Source organism: Microchirus variegatus (assembly GCF_963457635.1).
Source record: "Microchirus variegatus genome assembly, chromosome: 15".
Lineage (NCBI taxonomy): Eukaryota > Metazoa > Chordata > Actinopteri > Pleuronectiformes > Soleidae > Microchirus > Microchirus variegatus.
Window position 1 is genome coordinate 7,677,748 of NC_139816.1, and position 22,890 is coordinate 7,700,637.

The window sequence follows — 22,890 nt, forward strand, 5'->3', positions numbered from 1 at the left end:
AGCTCACCGATTTACCTCTACATGTTTCTTTCTGCAGTTATGGAGATGCATTTATATAGATCTGTTTAATCTTTGACTTTAACATGGTATTCATAAAATGACAAATATGAGAGCTATGAACCGATGTCTTATCGGTTATCTGATGACATGTGATTCTGTAACATTGGACTGGACAAATATATGGTGCCAGTTAAAGGAGAGAGTGTAAAGCAGTTGGACTTCAGACTGAGAAATCCTCTCATCAGTTTGTGTCTTGGTTTTACTGGACATTCTTGTGTCCACTGCTGAACTCTGAGGACTTACTGTACGGACACCAATATGACCAACTTTGGGCAGATCCTGAAGGAGATTGGGGAGTTTGGTTTATTTCAAAAACTTCTGGTTCTTGCATTATGCTTCCCCAATATGTTTACAGCTTTTGATTTGATGGGTCAGGTGTTCACAGGTATGAACTTCCCACATCACTGTAACACTGACTGGATTTTGGCCCAAGGAACCAACCTGACGGAGGAGAGACAGAAAAATCTCACCATTCCTGTGAACAATGATGGGAAGTACGAGAGCTGTGAAATGTTCACACCTGTGGATTTGGATCTGGAAACTATTGAAGCGTATGGGATTAACACAACGACAGGATGCACGAATGGATTCCTCTATGAAACACCCAAAGGTGCTTCCAGCATTGTGACTGAGGTAAGAGACACTTGTTTATTGTACAATTCTGCTGAATGAGGGAATGTTTACAACCAAAAATGTATGCAAAAATCCAAATGCTATGTTTATCACGCCATAAAGTGACCACCAAGCTTTTAGTTTAAACATTTTACAATGTCTTTCATTTCTGCAATCCACATTTTTTGAGAGTAAACTAACCCTGTCTGTGGCTCTTCTTGTTTTGTGACTACCTCTTATTGTATTTTTGTATATGTACGGTTTTCATTACTTTTTGTGCTTGTCCTTGCCGAAGGTAATTTCCACCTTGTTGGACAGTAAAGTTCTATTCTATTCTATTATATGCAGTGACCAAGACTGAAATGATTCAGTCTTAAAGTTGAAAGTTCTATGTCGAGCAGTGTGCGAGATACCCATTAATAATCTGGGGGGGGGGGGGGGGGGGTCCCATTTGTTGCGTAGTACTGTTTCACCAGCCCAGGTGCCACGCTGCAGTATTGGCTATTTTCCCTGTCAGATGTGGCCTTGTGTTGGCCTTTTTCACAGCCCCATTTGGAAAGCAATGCATTAAAACATTAAAAATACAAAATACAATAATAAAATACAAAAAAAACCCCCATGTTTATCAATGACACTGTAACACGTTTAAACTAGGGCTGGATGATTATGGCAAAAATATTAATCACAATTATTTTTGACTGATATTGAAATCATGATTAATAGACATGATATTCATTGATTTCAAAACTTGAGTATTTATTGAACCACCAAAACTCAACTTTGAATATAATTTAAAAGAACAGCCAGAAACACATTAGTAACAAGCAAAAACATGTTTTATAGTAAATTAAAATAATGATAGCAATAAAAACAAATAATAACCAATCTCCCTGCACTGCTGCACAACTTGCAAAAATTTACAACATGCAAAACACATTAATAGCTTCCGTTATCTCTTGATGTCTGCTGACATGGTGGGATATGGGACGGCATTGTAAAGAGTGTCCTTAATAGAGGACTGTGTTGGTGGCGCTGACTGACGAGCTTTATCGCCTGGTCATAGACCACTTTATGACTGAACTTTAATTGATTGAATAAGTTGGTCGTGTTGCCTTGAGGAGCAGACACGACAGCGCCAGAAACTTTGCAAACAATTTCCTTTTGCTCAACGTCCGTCAAATTGAAGCCAAAGAGTTTCCATGTACCTGATATTGTCCTACCTATCTTCTCAATCAAAGGCTGCCTTTCTGCCAAGTTTTCAAACGTTCGCTCCTCATATTATTGATCCACACACTTGCTTGAATTCAATTAATCTTCCAGCCCTAGTTTAGACCCCCCTCAAATTTTGCCTTTGAGGCTTTCAGGGGTCTCGAGTGTTAATCAGGGGGGTCTGACCCCCTCAGAGCCCCCTGTATTTCGCACAGTGATGTCGAGCCATTTCCATACATGCTGTTTTTACTGGCAAAGAATTTATTCATTCTATGCACAATTAAACCTCTCTATTCACCATTGTTAATATGTTCTTCCTTCAGTTTGACCTGGTGTGTGACAGGATCAGTTTCATTGAGATCTCACAGTCCATCCACATGGCCGGTCTTTTGGTGGGATCTCTGGTGCTTGGGTCGATGGCTGACAGGTACTGACCACCACTTTACTTTAGATGTGTTTAGCAAAAGGATTGAAATGGATGCAACTATGGTTTATGAAAAACAACAAAAGGTTTAACAGTTTTCCTTCTTTTCACAGGTTCGGTCGACGCTTCGTGCTCCTAATCTCATTCTTTCAGCTCCTGTGGAGTGGTGCTGCTTCTGCTTTCTCACCCAACATCTATGTGTATATAGTTTTCAGATTCTTCAGTGGCATCGCAACTGCTGGCATTATTGTTTGTGGATTTGTTCTTGGTAAGTTCAATATTCACAATTGAAACCTAGTATCGCCAGGAACTGCTGTGCACATATGAGGTGCCGTTTGTAAAGCAGCACGTGCTGAAAATAACATTTTCTCACATTTAGCTTCAAACAATGTTTGAAAAAGTGGTGTGAATTTTTGAAAGTCACTTTTTTTTAAGCACATTTACGACAATATTTGTTAACATAGAAATGTATTAAATAGTTAAATCTAAATATTAAATGGTACACCTAAATGTTACATGTTAAATTGAAATGTTAAATCTTAATGCTAAATCTAAATGTTAAAGCTAAATATAAATATAAATATACATCTAAATGCTAAATCCATATCTAACTGTTAAAGCTAAATCTCAATCTAAACGTTAAATCTAAATCTTTTCGGTGAAACTAAATATTTAGCTATTATGCAAATTCACACTGCCGGTAACCGGAAGCACGGAAATAAAAGCTCGAGGAGGTCAGGCTGTGTTTATAGAATCAAATGAAGAATTAAAACCACCTTAGCGGGGGAAATAAACTTGAACATACATTGTCATGATAATAACTACCTAAACTATGTAAGCGTTTTGAGAAAAATATAAATACATTGAATAGATATATAATTTAGATTTAGCATTTAGATTTAACATTCGGGTGTAACATTTAATATTTAGATTTAACTATTTAATACATTTCTAAGTTAACAAATAATGTTATAAATGTGCTAAAAAAAAAAATTGGGTAGGACTTTCTGGCACAGCATTAAAATGGTTTGAATCCAACTTGAAGGACAGGGACTTCTTTGTGTCTATAGGTAATTACACATTTGAGCATGCAAAAATGACATGTGGAGTTCCCCAAGGCTCCATCCTCGGCCCTCTTCTGTTTAACATCTATATTCTCCCACTGGCTCAGATAATGAAAAGCAACAAAATATGTTACCATAGCTACGCAGATGACACACAAATTTACATAACCCTATCACCAGGAAACTATAGCTCAATACAAGCACTGAGTAGATGCATTGAGCAAATCAATGATTGGATGGAGCAGAATTGTCTCCAATTAAACAAAGAAAAAACTGAAATTATTGTTTTTGGAGCCAAGGAGGAACGATTAAAAGTCAGTACCCAGCTTCAAATGGTCCTGCTAAAAACCACAAACTTAGGCGTTGTCATGGACTCAGACCTAAACTTCAACAGTCACATTAAAACAGTGACAAAGTCAGCCTACTATCACCTGAAGAATATATCAAGGATTAAAGGACTTATGTCTCAGCAGGATTTGGAAAAACTTTTCCATGCATTTATCTTCAGCAGGCTGGACTACAGTAACAGTGTCCTTACAGGTCTCCCCAAAAAGTCCATCAGACAACTGCAGTTAATTCAGAATGCTGCTGCTAGAGTCCTCACTAAGACCAAAAAAGTAGATCATATCACTCCAGTTCGGAAGTCTTTGTACTGGCTTCCTGTGTATCAAAGAATTGACTTCAAAATACTATTGTTGGTCTACAAAGCGCTGAATGGTTTAGTGCCAAAATACATCTCTGATCTTCTGCTTAGCTACGAACCATCCAGAACTCTAAGATCATCTGGGACAGGTCTGCTCTGTGTAACCAGAGTCAGAATTAAACATGGAGAGGCAGCGTTCAGTTTCTATGCACCACATATCTGGAACAAACTCCCAGAAAACTGTAGGTCTGCTGAAACTCTCACCTCTTTTAAATCAAGAGTGAAGACTTTTCTGTTTGCCGCTGCATTTCAGTCATTTCCAAGCACCATTTTAAAATGTTGTCCCCCACTAATACCATTGTTGACAATGAAACTGAAACTGTTGTTCTCTTGCTCTCAAGGTGGAGAGTGGACTGATTCTTCCAAATTCGCTTTGGTTACCATTACGAGCCATTCGATGTTCTCTATTGGACTGTTGATATCGTCTGGCATTGCCTATTTCATCCATAACTGGAGGATCCAACAGTTGGTGTTCTTCTGCCCGATTATCGTCTTCCTGGGAGTCTTTTACTGGTCAGCAGCCTCACATCCCATATTCATGTTTCTGAAATTGCAGCTGCAGAAAAATAATTCAGGTCTATATTACATGTCACCTAGGATTCTTCCAGAGTCAGCTCGCTGGCTCATCACCCAGGGCAAGAAGAAGGAGGCCATCAAGGAGATCCAGAGGGCAGCTAAGGTGAATGGGAGGAAGGTCCCAGAAGACTTATTGAATCAGGTGAGTGACATTCAAGAATAAAAAGAAAGAACATCTAAAATAACAAGGCTCTGAATTATACACTAATACATCTAAAAGCTGGAGGCTGAGGAAACATCTGAGAGGAGAAGCATAGTGGACATCTTCAGAATCTCATATCTGAGAAAACGTGTTCTCATGATGTGCTACATCTGGTGAGTTCATTTCAATCACAATCTTCTGTCTCTTCTACATCACTGCCTTTGTGTCGTCACTGACGATAATGTCTCCCACGTCTCATAGGTTTTCAATAAGTCTGGTGTACTATGGACTGAGCCTGAATGTTGGCAATTTTGGGTTGGACATCTACCTCACACAGTTCATCTTTGGTGCAGTAGAACTTCCTGCACGTCTGGGATCTTTGCCACTAATCCAGCGCTTTGGGAGGAAAATGTGTCAAGCAGGGGCCCTATTTTTTGGAGGTTCAGTAACTCTTGGGATACTTGTTATTCCAAAAGGTAATGTGTCACACATGACTGTATCATTTTTTAAATTGTTGACACAATACAAATAGATGAATATGTAGAAGATCTACCAGCTGACAGTATGGATGAGTTTATTGTTGTGTCTTTGCTCTCTTGGTTTTTCTCAGAGCAAGTGAAACATGAAAATTGTAAAAGTGGTGATGAATGTCAACAAACGGCATTATTGCATGAGTGTTCTTGTTGTCCAGGTGTGTTGTCCGCCTTTGTTTACGGCCTCTTCTTCACCACTTTTGAGCAATTCTGGAAGTCCCATGTATTTTTTTTTGGATTTATCCAAAATGTGCCAAATTATCATTATCAAATGACGCATTATGCATCACAGTAGGGCAAATTTTGAAGTTGTTGAGCAAACTCCCATGAACCCTCGAGCACCCTGCGAAGGGTATAGAGCTGGTCCAGTGTTCCATTGGCCGAACTCTCCTCTCCAGTACCCTGGAATAGACTTTCCCCGGGAGGCTGAGGAGTGTGATCCCCCAATAGTTGGAACACACCCTGGCACCGACAGGCACCGGAGATCTTGCGGCCGCAACTTCGAACAGCCGCGTCCACAATGGAAGTGAAGAACATGGTCCACTCTGACTCAATATCTCCAGCTTCCCTCGGGATCTGGTCAAAGCTCTCCCGGAGGTGGGAGTTGAAGACCTCCCTGACAGGTGATTCCGCCAGGCGTTCCCAGCAGACCCTCACAACGTGCTTGGGTCTGCCAAGTCTGTCCAGCTTCCTCCCCTACCAGAGGATCCAACTCACCACCAGGTGGTGATCGGTTGACAGCTCAGCCCTGCTCTTTACCCGAGTGTCCAAGACATACGGTTGGAGGCCAGATGACACGGCCACAAAGTCGATCATTGACCTCCGGCCTAGGGTGTCCTGGTGCCACGTGCACTGATGGACACCCTTATGCCTGAACATGGTGTTCGTTATGGACAAACTGTGACTAGCACAGAAGTCCAGTAACAAAACACCACTCGGGTTCAGATCGGGGAGGCCACTCCTCCCAATCACGCCTCTCCAGGTCACACTGTTATTGCCCACGTGGGCGTTGAAGTCTCCCAACAGAACTATGGAGTTCCCGGTTGGAGCACTTTCCAGTACTCCTTCCAGAGACTCCAAAAAGGCCAGGTTTTCTGCACTGCTGTTTGGCCCGTAAGCCGAAACAACAGTGAGAGACCTACCGCCCACCCGAAGGCGGAGGGACGCGACCCTTTCGTTCTGCGGAGAGAACTCCATCACATGGCGGCTGAGCTGGGGAGCTATAAGCAAGCCCACACCAGCTCGCCGTCTCTCACCTTGGGCAACTCCAGAGTAGTAGAGAGTCCAGCCTCTCTCAAGGAGTTGGGTTCCAGAGCCCAGACTGTGCGTGGAGGTGAGCTCAATTTCTGAGCAATTTTACCTCAAACCACAGACGATGCAGTGAAAGTGTCAAAGTCACTGTCTGTCGTGACCTGTTCAGAGGGTGTGAAGAAATTTCTTTGGAGTCATCGGTGTTGAGTAAATCAAGTCTTTACTGCATGCATGGAGGAGAGACGCTGTCACCAAGATAGTCTAAATGTTCTCTGACTTTCCTTCAGATAGCTCAACCATATATACAGTCACATCAAAGCATCTTACAAACACGATAAAACATCCAAGTTAATTGTTATGTTAAACACCATACAGAAACCCTTACACTAAAACCCCCTACAGGAGCAAGAAAACTATTTATTTCCCAGTTGGACCTTCTATTCACATTGATTATTATTATTTATTTTTGTAATATGATCATATATGTTATATTTGTTTAAGATTTTTGAGTGTTTGGTGATTTTTTTCCCTCCAGATCTTCCTGTGGTGATCACAGTCCTTGCTGTACTAGGAAAGTTTGCTGCAACTGCCTGTTTCGCCATAGTCTTTGTGTATTCTGGAGAACTGTACCCGACTGTTTTAAGGTAGGATAGGTCAAAAGCACCAATGTCCATGTTTGCTGGTATAAGTTGGCGTGGTTGATGAGTTCTGTACCTGTACTGTAGGCAGAATGGTGTAGGTCTGAACTCCATGAGTGCACGTGTAGCAGGCGTCATCGCTCCACTGATCAGACTCCTGGGCGTCTACCATCACACCATCCCCATGTTGGTATACGGCATCTTCCCCATCACTGCTGGAGTCCTCTGTTTACTACTTCCTGAAACTGGCAATGCTGAACTTCAAGACCACACTGAACAAACGTGAGTCGATGGACCAACTTCATCAACACAGATTTTGTTTCCCTGAGAAGAAAATCCAATTAATATATTAACTCGTTTATTTTTATTTCCAGGAAACCCGAGAATGAGACTCCATCCAAAATACAAGAGAGCACAGGACTGTAATTTAAATGGACATTTGTAATCATTTATTATTGTGTGTTTCTGTGTAAGTGACACTATTGTAATTGTACAGTATGCTGAAATAATAAAAAAAAACCTGACCTGTTTCTGTTTACGTTTCACATATTTTTAAATTGCCTGCATGTTGATATTTGAATAATATTCAAGGACATACAATTAATATAATGTAATGTACTACTACTACTACTCCTCTTCGTCCCCTATGGGACATAAGGCTTCAATGAGCTCTCTCCATTGCATTCGGTCCCTGGCTGCATGTTGGGCCTCTCCCCATGACAGGTTCATCTGTTCCAGCTCTTGTGTCACAGTTCTGCGCCAGGTGGTTTTGGGCCTCCCAGGTTGTCTTTTGCCTGGTGGTGTCCATCTTAAGGCCATTTTTGTGATGTGGTCCTGCTCCATCCTCAACACATGTCCCAGCCATCTCAGGCGTCTGTGCGTAATCTATTTGGTGATGCTCCGGCTTCCTGTTTTTTTGTACAGTTCATTATTGGAGATCTTATCGGCCAAAAGATCTGGCATATTCGTCGGAGGCATCCATTATGGAACACTTCCATTCTCCTCATGTCTGTTTGGACAACTCGCCAGCTCTCCGAACCGTACAGCAGAACAGACTTTTCATTGCTGTTATCTAGGAGCATCTTCGTTTTAAGGCTGTATTGTTTTGATCTCCAGATGGGACGTTGGGAGAAGGCACCCTGGGCCTTTCCCAGCCTTGCTTTGATGTCTTTTGATGCCCCGTTGTCCTTACTGATGAGACTGCCCAGATAGGTGAAATCTTCCACAAACTCAAGTGGTTTCTCATTAACAAGGATGGGTGCTGTGGGGATGGAATTTACACACATCACTTGTGTTTTGGAGATGTTGATACTGAGCCCAACTTGTCTGGCAAAGTTGTTCAGCCTATCAGTTTTAGCCTGCATGTTGTGGTGGTTGGTTGATAGGAGGGCAAGGTCGTCAGCGAAGTCAAGATCTTCCAGCTGGGAGAACAGAGTCCACTGGGTGCCTCTTGGTCTGTCTGCTATGGTGTTGGTTGTGATCCAGTCTTTGGCGACCAGGAAGAGTATAGGGGAGATGATGCACCCCTGTCTCACGCCGTACTGCACCGAGAACTACTCTGTGAGCTCAGTTCCCATGATGACACTACACTCAAAATGTTCATAGAATGTTTTTATGATTGAGATGATCTTTGATGGTATTCCATAGGAGTGCAGTATCTTCCAGAGGGTGTTTCGGTGAACACTGTCGAAGGCCTTCCTGAAGTCCACAAAATTGATGTAGAGGGGTGAGTTCCATCCTAAGCACTTCTCTATGATGTTACGCAGAGTAAAGATCTGGTCCATACATCCTCTTCCCTTCCTGAAGCCTGCTTGCTCCTGTCTTATCCTGGTGTTAATGGCTGATGGCTGATAATGTAATGTGCTTTCATATAACACATGGCTCTCTGGCTCCTTGCAGATGTTGTATTATATTTATTTTCATGCGCTATTTTCACACATCAGTTATCAGAGGGAAAACCTGTTGCGTAACAATTGATTATGCCGAGCCTAAACATGATGTCTATCATGTTAAGGACAATAAATCAGCTGGACTTCAGACTGTAACGTCCTCACGACACTATAAACCATTAACCTGAAGAGTTTGTGCCCTGGTTTGACTGTTTATTTCTGTGTCCCCTTCTGCACTGTGAGGACCCACAGACATCAATATGACCAACTTTGGACAGATCCTGAAGGAGATTGGGGAGTTTGGTTTATTTCAAAAACTTGTGGCTGTTGCAATATGCATCCCCAATTTGTTTACAGCTTTTGATTTGATCGGTCAGGTGTTCACAGGTTTGAACTTCCCACATCACTGTAACACTGACTGGATTTTAGCCCAAGGAATCAACCTGACGGAGGAGAGGCAGAAAAATCTCACCATTCCTGTGAACAATGATGGGAAGTACGAGAGCTGTGAAATGTTCACACCTGTGGATTTGGATTTGGAAACTATTGAAGCGTATGGGATTAACAAAACGACAGGATGCATGAATGGATTCCTTTATGAAACACCCAAAGGTGCTTCCAGCATTGTGACCGAGGTAAAAGACACTTGTTTATTGTCCAATTCTGCTGAATGAGGGAATGTTTACAACCAAAAATGTATGCAAAAATCCAAATGCTATGTTTATCACGCCATAAAGTGACCACCAAGCTTTTAGTCCACAGTTTTTAGTGTAAACATTTAACAATGTCTTTCATTTCTATTTCTTGTTTTGTGACTTGTGACCTTTCATTACTTTTTGTACATATCCTTTTAAGATTCAATGTTTTTATGCTGGGCACCCTAAGGTGAATTTCTACCTTGGTGGACAGTAAAGTTCTATTCTATTCTATTCCATTCTATTCAGTGACCAAACAAACTTTGTACATGAACTCATGAAGCACAAGATCTGAAAAATTGTGAGGAAGCACAAGATCTGAAAAAAAAAATTCATTCAAATTTTATGGATATTTCACTTATTTACATGACCACACCAAGGCAACTGTACACCTTCATCGCTGCCCTATCTAACTATCTAACTGTTTACTGGCACAAGCATAGCTCTGCCTTGCCATGCATCATCAGGATCATGCCATGGGGTTGTCACATAACAGGAAAGAACCATGTTATATATACCCAGTAAATTCAATACATTTCACAGTCATGGTGTTCAAATCGAACTTGTTTCATTGTGATTATAGTACAAACGTTGATAGGAGAGTAATATTCCAATGTTTACATCTATAAAAGCATGCACATTAATATATTTACGGAAGATTGTGTATTATTGTGTTGCTTTTGCAGTGTTGCTTAGCAATGCATTCTGGGTAGGCAGTGGCCATTTCTCTGAAGCTGTAACTTACTATTACCCGTACAAACATTATTAAGTCGCTTTGCATCCACTGGGTAAAACAGGCATATTTATATATCCATAGACATCCTTTCCTGTTGGGCAACATTTGAGATTACATGTTGAACCTGTCAGTAGCGAAAAAAAAGAGGTTAATCTCACACTTTTAATGTTAATGCATTTATACACTAGGTGGCACTGTTGTGTTACATTTCACATCTAAATACAGTTAAATCGTTACAATTACTCTACATATTATGGTATACAAGTATGTTCTGTGTGTCTGTAAATGGAGAAACAGCTGTTACAAGCTGCTCGCATTAGTGAAATGCACCCGAGCAAGCGACCTCTGCAGTTCTCACCCGGAAATGCATTCTAGTTTAATTTCACCACCCTGCCATTGTCATTGTGTTGACTCAAACTATGCACAATTAAACCTCTAAATGTTCTTCCTTCAGTTTGACCTGGTGTGTGACAGGATCAGTTTCATTGAGATCTCACAGTCCGTCCACATGGCCGGTCTTTTGGTGGGATCACTGGTGCTTGGGTCGTTGGCTGACAGGTACTGACCACCACTTTACTTTAGATGTGTTTAGCAAAAGGATTGAAATGGATGCAACTATGGTTTATGAAAAACAACAAAGTGCTTCACAGTTTTCCTTCTTTTCACAGGTTCGGTAGACGCTTTGTGATCCTAATCTCACTCCTTCAGCTAATGTTGAGCGGTGTTGCTGTTGCTTTCTCGCCCAACATCTATGTGTATATAGTTTTCAGATTCTTCAGTGGCATCTCAACTGCTGGCCTTATGATTTGTGGATTTGTTCTTGGTAAGTTCAATATTCACAATTGAAACCTAAATGTTACATAATGTATATATATATATATATATATATGTATAATTTAGATTTAACATTTAATACATTTCTAAGTTAACAAATATTGTTGTAAATGTGCTGAAAAGTGACTTTCAAAATTCACACTACTTTTTCAAACCCGTTTTTCAAAATGTTGCACCTATTTTCAGTATGTGCTGCTTTACAAACGGCACCTCATATGTGCACAGCAGGATCATTTCTGCTTCTGCCACTGTAGGAAGCAAAAGCAGCATTTTAAAATGTTGTCCCCCACTAATAGCACTGTTGCTAATGAAGCAGAAACTGTTGTTCTCTTGCTCTTAAGGTGGAGAGTGGACTGATTCTTCCAAATTTGGTTTGGTTACCGCAATGACCCAAGTGATGTTCTCTATTGGACTGTTGATGGCCTCTGGCATTGCCTATTTCATCCGTAACTGGAGGATCCAACAGTTGGTGTTCTTCAGCCCTATAATCGTCTTCCTGGGAGTCTTTTACTGGTCAGCAGCCTCACATCCCATATTCATGTTTCTAAAATTGCAGCTGTGGAAAAATAATAGATGCATATATTTCCTGTGACCTAGGATTCTTCCAGAGTCAGCTCGCTGGCTCATCACCCAGGGCAAAAAGGAGGAGGCCATCAAGGAGATCCAGAGGGCAGCTAAGGTGAATGGGAGGAAGGTCCCAGAAGACTTATTGAATCAGGTGAGTGACATTCAAGAATAAAAAGAAAGAAAAATCAAAAATAACAAGGCTCTGAATTATACACTAATACATCTAAAAGCTGGAGGCTGAGGAAACATCTGAGAGAAGAAGCATAGTGGACATCTTCAGAATCTCATATCTGAGAAAGCGTGTTCTCATCATGTGCTACATGTGGTGAGTTCATTTCAATCACAATCTTCTCTCTCTTCTACATCACTGCCTTTGTGTTGTCACTGACGATAATGTCTCTCACGTCATAGGTTTGCAATAAGTCTGTTGTACTATGGACTGAGCCTGAATGTTGGCAATTTTGGGTTGGACATCTACCTCACACAGTTCATCTTTGGTCTAGTAGAAGTTCCTGCATATCTGGGCTCTTTGCCACTAATCCAGCGCTTTGGGAGGAGAAAATCTCAAGCAGGGGCCCTATTTTTTGGAGGTTCTGCTTGTCTTGGGGTGCTTGTTGTTCCAGAAGGTAATAAATATGTCACATACTATCAGGAATGTATTTCCATCTGCAAATATCAAGTGTCTTGTGACAATGTGACTCCTTTTTCCTCTAGATCTTCCTGTGGTGGTCACAGTCATAGCTGTAGTAGGAAAATTTGCTGCCACTCTCTGTTTCGTCATACTCTATATTTATACTGCAGAACTATACCCTACTGTTTTAAGGTAAAGAAGGTGACGTCTCTAAAGTGAAATGTAGATGTCATTGTGTAGAAATATATATACATATTTTCTGGACTTGATGTTCTTGATGTGGTCATTATCTGCAGACAGAATGGTGTAGGCCTGAACTCCATGTGTGCTCGTGTAGCCGGCGTCCTCGCTCCACTGATCAGACTCCTGGGCGTCTACCATCACACCATCCCTATGCTGGTATATGGCATCTTCCCCATTGGTGCTGGAGGATTGTGTTTTCTGCTCCCTGAAACTGGCAATGTTGCACTTCAGGACCATGTTGAACTCGGGTGAATACACGATTCCATTTGACAACAGAAAATTTGTTTCTCATGCAAGCAATGATTATGTTTTTTCTAATTTCAGGAAACATGAGATTGAGATTGCTGAGGTTTCAGCAAAATCGGAGAGAAAGGGCACCAAGATGTAATTTAAATGGACATCATGATTTTTACAATAATTTCTTATTGTGTTATTTTATAGTATGTTGATATGAATATGAATAAAAAAATTAAAACCTTGACCTGATTAAGTTTAAGTTTTATATTTAAATTACCTGCATTTTGATATGTGAATAATTTAAGGACATACACACATACATGCCTTCATATAACACATGACTCTGTGGCTCCTTACAGGTATTGTATTCTGTTTTATAACGGACCTAAAGTGTAAATATTGAAATAAAAAGTAACTGAAGAACCAAGTGCACTCTCAAAGCTCACAGATTTACCTCTACATGTTTCTTTATGCAGTTATGGAGACACAATTATATCGATCTGTTTAATCTTTGACTTTAACATGGTATTCATAAAACGACAAATATGAGAGCTATGAACCGATGTCTTATCAGTTATCTACTAGAAATATGACTCTGTAACAACATTGGAGTCCATTGTATTAGAAAAATATACAGTGCCAATTAATGGAGAGAGTATAAAGCAGTTGGACTTCAGACTGAGAAATCCTCTCATCAGTTTGTGTCTTGGTTTTTTCTGGATATTTTTGTGTCCAATGCTGCACTGTGAGGACTTAGTGTACGGACACCAATATGACCAACTTTGGGCAGATCCTGAAGGAGATTGGGGAGTTTGGTTTATTTCAAAAACTCTTGGTTCTTGCATTATTCTTCCCCAATATGTATACATGTTTCGATTTTATTGGTCAGGTGTTCACAGGTATGAACTTCCCACATCACTGTGACACTGACTGGATTTTGGCCCAAGGAACCAACCTGACGGAGGAGAGGCAGAAAACTCTCACCATTCCTGTGAACAATGATGGGAAGTACGAGAGCTGTGAAATGTTCACATCTGTGGATTTGTGGACCATGTGACAGGAACGGTCTCAAACCACAGACAATGCAGTGAAAGTGTCAAAGTCAAAGTATGTCATATTTGTGATTGGTGATTTTTTTCCGCCAGATCTTCCTGTGGTGATCATAGTCCTAGCTGTACTAGGAAAGTTTGCTGCAACTGCCCTGTGTATTCTGCAGAACTGTACCCAACTGTTTTAAGGTAGGACAGGTCAAATATAGCATTGTCCATGTTTGCTCATATAAGTTGGCGTGGGTTAGGGTTAGGGTTGGCTATGATTTTCAAGTGATTGGTGATATTTTCTTCCTGATCTTCCTGTGGTGATCACAGTCCTTGCTGTACTAGGAAAGTTTGCAAGAAACTGCCGGTTTCGCCATAGTCTTTGTGTATTCTGCAGAACTGTACCCGACTGTTTTAAGGTAGGATAGGTCAAATGTAGCAATGTCCATGTTTGCTCGCATAAGTTAGTGTGGTTGATGAGCTCCGTACTTGTACTGGTCTGAACTCCATGAGTGCTCGTGTAGCAGGCGTCATCGCTCCACTGATCAGACTCCTGGGCGTCTACCATCACACCATCCCCATGTTGGTATACGGCATCTTCCCCATCACTGCTGGAGTCCTCTGTTTACTACTTCCTGAAACTGGCAATTCTGAACTTCAAGACCACACTGAACAAACGTGAGTAGATGGAACAACTTCATCAACACAGATCTTTTTTCCTCTGAGAAGAAAATCCAAGTTATATATTTACTTGTTTATTTTTAATTGAAATGGACATTTGTAATCAATTCTTATTGTGTGCTTCTGTGTAAGTGACACTGTTGTAATTGTACAGTATGCTGAAAAAAAACAAAAAAACTTGACCTGATTATATTGAAATTTCAATATGTTTTATATTTAAATTACCTGCATGTGGATATTTGAATAATATTCAAGGACATACTTAATTATATAATGTAATGTGTGCTTTCATATAACACATGGCTCTCTGGGTTAGGGTTGTCTATTATATTCATGTTTAAGCACTATTTTAACCTTAACCCTTTACCTCCACACGTTTTTTCACACATCAGTTATCAGAGGGAAATCCTGTTGCGTAACAATTGATAGGACGCACAGTTTTGCTGAACCCAAAGATGATGTCTATCATGGTAAAGTCAGTAAATCAACTGGACTTCAGACTGAGACATCCTCACGTCACTATAACCATCAACCAAAAGAGTTTGTGCGCTTGTTTGACTGTTTATTTCTGCATCCCCTTCTGCACTCTGAGGACCCACAGACATCAATATGACCAACTTTGGGCAGATCCTGAAGGAGATTGGGGAGTTTGGTTTATTTCAAAAACTTACGGTTGTTGCAATATGCATCCCCAGTTTATTTACAGCTTTTGATTTGATTGGTCAGGTGTTCACAGGTATGAATTTCCCACATCACTGTAACACTGACTGGATTTTGGCCCAAGGAACCAACCTGACAGAGGAGAGACAGAAAAATCTCACCATTCCTGTGAACAATGATGGGAAGTACGAGAGCTGTGAAATGTTCACACCTGTGGATTTGGATCTGGAAACTATTGAAATGTATGGGATTAACACAACGACAGGATGCACGAATGGATTCCTTTATGAAACACCCAAAGGTGCTTCCAGCATTGTGACCGAGGTAAGAGACACTTGTTTATTCTCCAGTTCTGCTGACCAGTTCTTGACCAACAAGGGAATATATACAACCAAAATGTCCAAATGCAATATGTCTTTATAACTCCACAAAGTAACCTCCAAGCTTTTAAGTCACAGTTTTTAGAGTAAACTAACCCTGTCTGTCTTACTGTTTTCTTGTTTTGTGACTACCACTTATTGTATTTTTTCATACATCCTGTTTTCATTAGTTTTTGTTCATGTCCTTTTAAGATTCAATGTTTTTATGCTGAAGGTGAACAGTAAAGTTATATTCTATTCTATTCCATTCTATGCAGTGACCAAGACTGAAATGATTGAGTCTTAAAATTGAAAGTTCTATGTAGAGCCATTTCAATACATGCTGTTTTTAATGGCAAATAAATTACTTTCACCACCTTGCCATTGTCATTGTGTTGACTCAAACTATGCACAATTAAACCTCTAAATTTTCTTCCTTCAGTTTGACCTGGTGTGTGACAGGATCAGTTTCATTGAGATCTCACAGTCCATCCACATGGCCGGTCTTTTGGTGGGATCGCTGGTGCTTGGGTCGTTGGCTGACAGGTACTGACCACCACTTTACTGTAGATGTGTTAAGCAAAAGGATTGTGAAAAACAACAAAATATCTAACAGTTTTCCTTCTTTTCACAGGTTCGGTCGACGCTTCGTGCTCCAAATCTCATTCTTTCAGCTAATGTGGAGCGGTGTTGCTTCTGCTTTCTCACCCAACATCTATGTGTATATGGTTTTCAAATTCTTCAGTGGCATAGCAACTGCTGGCATTATTATTTGTGGATTTGTTCTTGGTAAGTTCAATACTCACAACAGACACCTAATATCACCAGGAACCAGAATTGGTGTTCCTGGTACAATTCTGGTTCCTAGTGATATTAGTCATCCACTAATAGCACTGTTGCTAATGAAAATGAAACTCTTGTCCTCCAAGGTGGAGAATGGACTGATTCTTCCAAATTTGCTTTGGTTACCATTACGTGCCATTCGATGTTCTCTATTGGACTGGTGATAACGTCTGGCATTGCCTATTTGATACGCAACTGGAGGATCCAACAGCTGGTGTTCTTCTGTCCTATCATCGTCTTCCTGGGAGTCTTTTACTGGTCAGCAACCTCACATCCCATATTCATGTTTCTAAAATGGCAGCGGATGTAAAATAATAGATGTATGTATTTCATGTCGACACCTAGGTTTCTTCCAGAGTCAGCTCGCTGGCTCATCACCCAGGGCAAGAAGAAGGAGGCCATCAAGGAGATCCAGAGGGCAGCTAAGATGAATGGGAGGAAGGTCCCAGAAGACTTATTGAATCAGGTGAGTGACATTCAAGAATAAAAAGAAAGAACATCTAAAATAACAAGGCTCTGAATTATACACTAATACATCTAAAAGCTGGAGGCTGAGGAAACATCTGAGAGAAGAAGCATAGTGGACATCTTCAGAATATCATATCTGAGGAAACGTGTTCTCATGATGTGCTACATGTGGTGAGTTCATTTCAATCACAATCTTCTGTCTCTTCTACATCACTGCCTTTGTGTCGTCACTGACGATAATGTCTCCCACGTCTCATAGGTTTTCAATAAGTCTGATGTACTATGGACTGAGCCTCAATGTTGGCAATTTTGGGTTGGACATCTACCTCACACAGTTCATCTTTGGTGCAGTTGAAGTTCCTGCACGTCTGGGCTCTTTGCCACTAATCCAGCGCTTTGGGAGGAAAAAATGTGAAATGACGGCACTATTTTTTGCAGGTGCAGCTACTCTTGCGACACTTGTTATTCCAAAAGGTAATGTGTCACATGCTAACATGACTGTATTATTCGTTTATTTTTAACACAACACAAATAGATTAATAAGTCGAAGATCTACCCGCTGACAGTATGGAAGAGTTTAGTGTTTAGTGTTCTTTCTACTCTCTTGGTTTTTCTTAGACATGAAAAGGGCAAAAAACGGTGTTGAATGCTGAAGTCAACAAACAACATTCTTGCATAAGTGACCTTGGTGTCCAGGTGTGTTGTTGAAGTCACTGTCTTCCATCAGCTGTTCACAGATTAGATTAGATTTTTTTTTTTAGATTAGATTCAACTTTATTGTTATTGCACATGTACAACTGCAGGGTAACAAAATGCATACAATCAGAAGTGCAAAGAGCAGCAAGTGCATTATATATACTATGTGCAGTTAAAGAGCAGTTATGTACGGCAATATAGTAAAGGAGTATAGATATGTAGTTAGAGCAGTATAGATAAGCTGGGAATATGTGTAGGTAAGAGCAGAATAGATATGGTGTCCTCAGGAAGAAGAGTCTTTGGTGGGTCTTCTTGACCAGGCTTTAGGTGTTAGTTGTCCAGGACAGGTCCTCTGAGATATGGGTCCCCAGAAACTTGAAGCTCGAGACACGCTCAACGGCCATTCCGTTGATATGGATGAGGTCTTGTGTGCCTCTTGACTCCCCCCTGAAGTCTATGATGAGCTCCTTAGTCTTGGTATTTTGCTACCTCTAGGCCGATCACCACGGTGTCATCTGCAAACTTGATGATGCCGTTGGATCCATGCACAGGTCTGCGGTCACGAGTGAAGAGGGAGTAAAGTAGTGGGCTCAGCACACAGCCCTGTAGTACACCAGTGTTGGAGCAGATATGGATTGACCTAAGATACTGAGGTCTGTCGGTCAGAAAGACTGTGATGCAGTTGTGGAGGGATGGGTGTTAGCTGTCCAGGACAGGTCCTCTGAGAGATGGGTCCCCAGAAACTGGAAGCTCGAGACACGCCACACAACGGCCATCCCGTTGATATGGGCGGGGTCGTGTGTGCCTCTTGGCTCCCCTTCTGAAGTCTATGATGAGCTCCTTTGTCTTGGTATTTTGGAGCAGGTTCTTGCAGCTAAAATGGCGTACCTCGAGGCCGATCACTACAGTGTCATCTGCAAACTTGATGATGCCATTGGATCCATGCACAGGTCATGATTGAAGAGGGAGTAAAGTAGTGGGCTCAGCACACAGCCCTGTGGTTGTGGTACACCAGTGTTGAGGACAGTAGTGGTGGAGCAGATGTGGATTGACCTAAGATACTGAGGTTTGTTGGTCAGAAGGTCTGTTGGTCGGAAAGTCTGTGATGCAGTTGTTGCGGGATGGGGTGAACTTGGAGGGGATGACAGTGTTCTTGCATTCTTTCATGAGTGTTCTTGTTGTCAGCCTTTGTTTATTGTCTCTTCTTCACCTGTATTATTTTTTTGTCGGTTTAACTTGTCGGAGTCATTTTTACCTCAAAGCACAGACGATGCGTCAAAAGTGTCAATGTCACTGTGTGTCATCAGCTGATTTTCAAGTGTTTGGTGATTTTTTTTTCCCCCTCCAGATCTTCCTGTGGTGATCACAGTCCTCGCTGTGCTAGGAAAATTTGCAGCATCTTCCTCTTTCGCCATAGTCTTTGTGTATTCTGCAGAGCTGTACCCGACTGTTTTAAGGTAAGATAGGTCCAATCTCAGAGGGAAAATGTTGCACATTTGCTCGTATATAAGTTGGCGTGGTTGATGAGTTCTGTACCTGTACTGGTAGGCAGAATGGCGTAGGTCTGAACTCCATGTGTGCTCGTGTCGCGGGCGTCATCGCTCCACTGATCAGACTCCTGGGCGTCTACCATCACACCATCCCCATGCTGGTATACGGCATCTTCCCCCTCACCGCTGGAGTCCTCTGTTTACTACTTCCTGAAACTCTCAATGTTGAACTTCAAGACCACACTGAAAAAACGTGAGTAGATGGAACAACTTTCCAAAGAAAATCAAAGCATTTTTTTTATTTGTTGTTTTTCTTCTTCTTCTTCTCTTTTTTCCTTCCAGGAAACCTGACAATGAGATGATCGAGATTCCATCCAAACCACAAAAGAGCACAAAAATTTAATCTAAAGGGCCATAACGTTTCTTACAGTCGTTTCCTACAGTGTGCTTCTGTTGTTTTAGTCGCTTGAAAGGATGCAGTTATAAAAAAAGAAGAAAACTTTGACTCAACTCTGACTTTTTTTTATCACGTTCCATATTTAAATAGGTTATTTCACACATTTTCTTATTTCAGACCATAGTGTGTAAACCCTGCAGATGGTTGTTACAGGTTACAGCCTGTCTAGCACCAGCAGCCATGATGCATTCACTATCACTTAAATCAGTTTTGCTCAACATTCAGATGGTTTCATTTCAGCAGGTTTTTTTTTACCGACCATGTTTGCATTTAGATTCAGATTCATTGTCAATCAAACATATTAAGCCCTTAACACCGAGCGTATCGCAGACGACACGTCGTTTGCTCAAGTGCGCTCTGCATTACCGTAAGTACGCAAGCGGTTTGTGCTATCAGAAAAAAAATCCAACTGTTTCTGAAAGATGAGAAGTCGGGTATTACGGTAATTTCACTCGCGCTGTTGCAGGAAGCTGGCGAATCAGCATCTTTGTCACCAGAGAGAAAAAAACTCAAACTAATGTTACTTTAAATATGTTTCATACTGTTCAAATTTCAAATTCAACTCACACAATCTGGTGTTCATGTATATGTGTTTTTTTTTTCGAAATAAAACTTTTTGTTTTTCTTCATTTAAAAATGTTAATACACTATTTTAACATGCAGTAAAATTGTAAAGTGGGATGTGAAGTTGGGACGTTCAGAAGCCTCACATCCTCTGGGAAGAAGCTACATTTACCCGTGTACTGGCTTTGAGGCTGCGTGGTATTATGCAGGGGAGGGGCTTGAACAGCTTGTGTGCAGAGTGAATAAAGGAATTCTTAATCCATAACGTCCTCAAACAAAGGGAAACAACTGTTTAGAACATGTGTTCTCACTCCTGGTCCATGGGGAGCCACTGTCCTGCATGTTTTAGGTGCTCCAACACACCTGATTCAAATAAATGAGTCGTTATCAGGCTTCAGCAGAGCTCACTGATGAGCTGACCATTTGAATCAGGTGTGTTTGAGCAGGGAAACATCATGCAGGAGAGTGTCTCCCCATGGACCAGGAGTGAGAAACCCTGGTTTAGAAAGTGCAGGTGTTGGTGGACTCTACACCCCCTTTAACCCCAATGAAGAAGGTAGGGTAAGTGTCATTAAGTTCTATCCTCTTCCTACAGTGGAGCTCTTGCACACTGATTTTTTATTAATTTCAGGAATCAGGAGAGTGGCACTGCCAAGGTTTTAGCCACAGGAAACAAAAGAAAACAAACACGTAAAGCATCTGTTTTAAACTCTTTTATTTCATTGTGTGTATCTGACAGTCATATTATTATTTTTGACAGTCTGTAATTATTAAATATAGAGGTTTGACTCAATCATGCCTAAGTGTTATCACGTGTTGTGTTTATTTAAGGGTTTTTACTCTTAAATTCACATTTACTATTACTAACCAAAATTACACATATGAAAACAAACAGTGGTGAAACATTCTTAAAGTCACAAAAATTCTACCATTGTTATCGTCTTTAACTATTTTTCTTATTTTGTTGATATTGCATTATACAGTTGAATACACTGTATTTGACAAAAAAAAAAAAAAGCTGCTGGTTGAATCAAAATGGTTTTTCCCATCTGTTGAAGGATAATTGATTATTTCATATCTCTGTTATAGTAGATCAGACCATGAGCGACATCCACAAAAAGTAAAATTTTTAAAAACTGGCTCTAATTGGTCGTCATAACCCCAGTAATCAGATCATTCATTATACGGTCCTTCAGCTTGATTTGTGTTTAACAAGTGTCAGGGTCGCCGTTTCATCGCCTGTGAACAGAAACAGAAGAGACTAATAATGAAAGCTGATCACAAAAACCTAGCATAAGCAACATTTTTGATGCTGGTTACTCACGTTTACGGCGTACGTTTATGCTGACAGTTTGGCCGTGTGCCACGTATGGCGGTTTACTTCAGCAGCCACTGGTTCTTGTGTTGAGCGAATCCAAAGCCCTCGTCGTAGTTCCCTTTCTTTCTGAACAGTTGTTGGTAATGAAATATGCAGTAGAACTCCCCGTGTAAAGCTGTGTAATTTTGCATGCTGCGGATAAACACGCACGTAAGTCACAATACAAGTTATTCATATTTAGATATTTGAAAGGCTGGGTTTTTTTTAAATCATGTAGATTGTATTGCACCATTTTACATGAATATTCATTCTCATTTTAAACGCTTAGTAAGTATCTGACAGTGCTAACACAGGTTATGTAGCAACAGTGAATGCTTACATATGGTGCCTTTAGCAGTTGTTCTGTTGCGCCATATATCAATAGAAGATGTATCTATGTATTTATGTATATATATATATATACACATATATACATGTGTGTATGTATATATACGTGTGTGTATATATTTTATATATATATATATATATATATATATATATATATATATATATATATATAATATACACACGTATATATACATACACACATGTATATATGTATATATATATATATAAATATAGATACATCTTCTATTGATAAATATATATATGTGTATGTATATGTGTGTATATATTTGTATATACATATGTGTGTATATATATATATATATGTATATATACTTGTGTGTGTATATATGTATATATACATGTGTGTGTATATATGTATATATACATGTGTGTATATATATGTATATATACATGTATATATGTATGTTGAACATAATTAATCAACCAATTAATCATTATAGCATTATGAATGTATTTTTAATTTAGTTTTATTGGCCCAAATACAAAATACTGTGGTCATGTTAGTTTTATACAGGTATATTAGTGTTTTTATCATGTCATAAAAATCACAACCTTTGTTCAATGTTTATTTTTATAGATTTGCAACATCATACCATGTTAATATGAAATTGTTTGCATTAAATACTATATAATTAAATATTATAATATTGTATTGTTTCTCATATTCAGGCCAATATTAAATTTACAAAAATCAAAAACACCAAAGTAATTTATTCATTCTCATTAAATTGAAAATCAAGAGTAGAGCAGAATCTCCAGTAAAATCTCACCTTAACTTTTTCTTGCACTGTTTACAAACGAAGCACGTTTTGTGAAAAATGTATTTGTCTGCCGTTATTTTTTCCATGGGATAAACCGGCTTCAG

At 40.1% G+C, this 22,890-nt stretch overlaps 3 protein-coding genes across 3 annotated transcripts; all 3 read left to right on the forward strand.

The window, feature by feature from the left end:
- Positions 1–318: 318 nt before the first annotated feature.
- On the forward strand, positions 319–8,892 carry LOC310937280 (solute carrier family 22 member 13-like; the record flags this gene model as incomplete). The annotated part of the gene is made up of 11 exons (XM_083901510.1): positions 319–693; positions 2,205–2,308; positions 2,419–2,573; positions 4,414–4,585; positions 4,670–4,790; positions 4,869–4,963; positions 5,052–5,266; positions 7,110–7,218; positions 7,300–7,494; positions 8,598–8,772; positions 8,860–8,892. 11 exons carry the CDS (start codon positions 319–321, stop codon positions 8,890–8,892), a joined length of 1,749 nt encoding a protein of 582 aa, XP_083757636.1.
- A 469-nt stretch (positions 8,893–9,361) lies between these two features.
- LOC310937281 (solute carrier family 22 member 13-like) lies at positions 9,362–13,195 on the forward strand (the record flags this gene model as incomplete). The annotated part of the gene is made up of 10 exons (XM_083901511.1): positions 9,362–9,736; positions 10,987–11,090; positions 11,201–11,355; positions 11,708–11,879; positions 11,964–12,084; positions 12,164–12,258; positions 12,345–12,559; positions 12,648–12,756; positions 12,861–13,055; positions 13,132–13,195. 10 exons carry the CDS (start codon positions 9,362–9,364, stop codon positions 13,193–13,195), a joined length of 1,605 nt encoding a protein of 534 aa, XP_083757637.1.
- Positions 13,196–15,371: 2,176 nt separating this feature from the next.
- On the forward strand, positions 15,372–19,681 carry LOC310937282 (solute carrier family 22 member 13-like; the record flags this gene model as incomplete). The annotated part of the gene is made up of 10 exons (XM_083901512.1): positions 15,372–15,746; positions 16,224–16,327; positions 16,416–16,570; positions 16,711–16,882; positions 16,970–17,090; positions 17,169–17,263; positions 17,352–17,566; positions 19,137–19,245; positions 19,337–19,531; positions 19,621–19,681. 10 exons carry the CDS (start codon positions 15,372–15,374, stop codon positions 19,679–19,681), a joined length of 1,602 nt encoding a protein of 533 aa, XP_083757638.1.
- Positions 19,682–22,890: the final 3,209 nt, after the last annotated feature.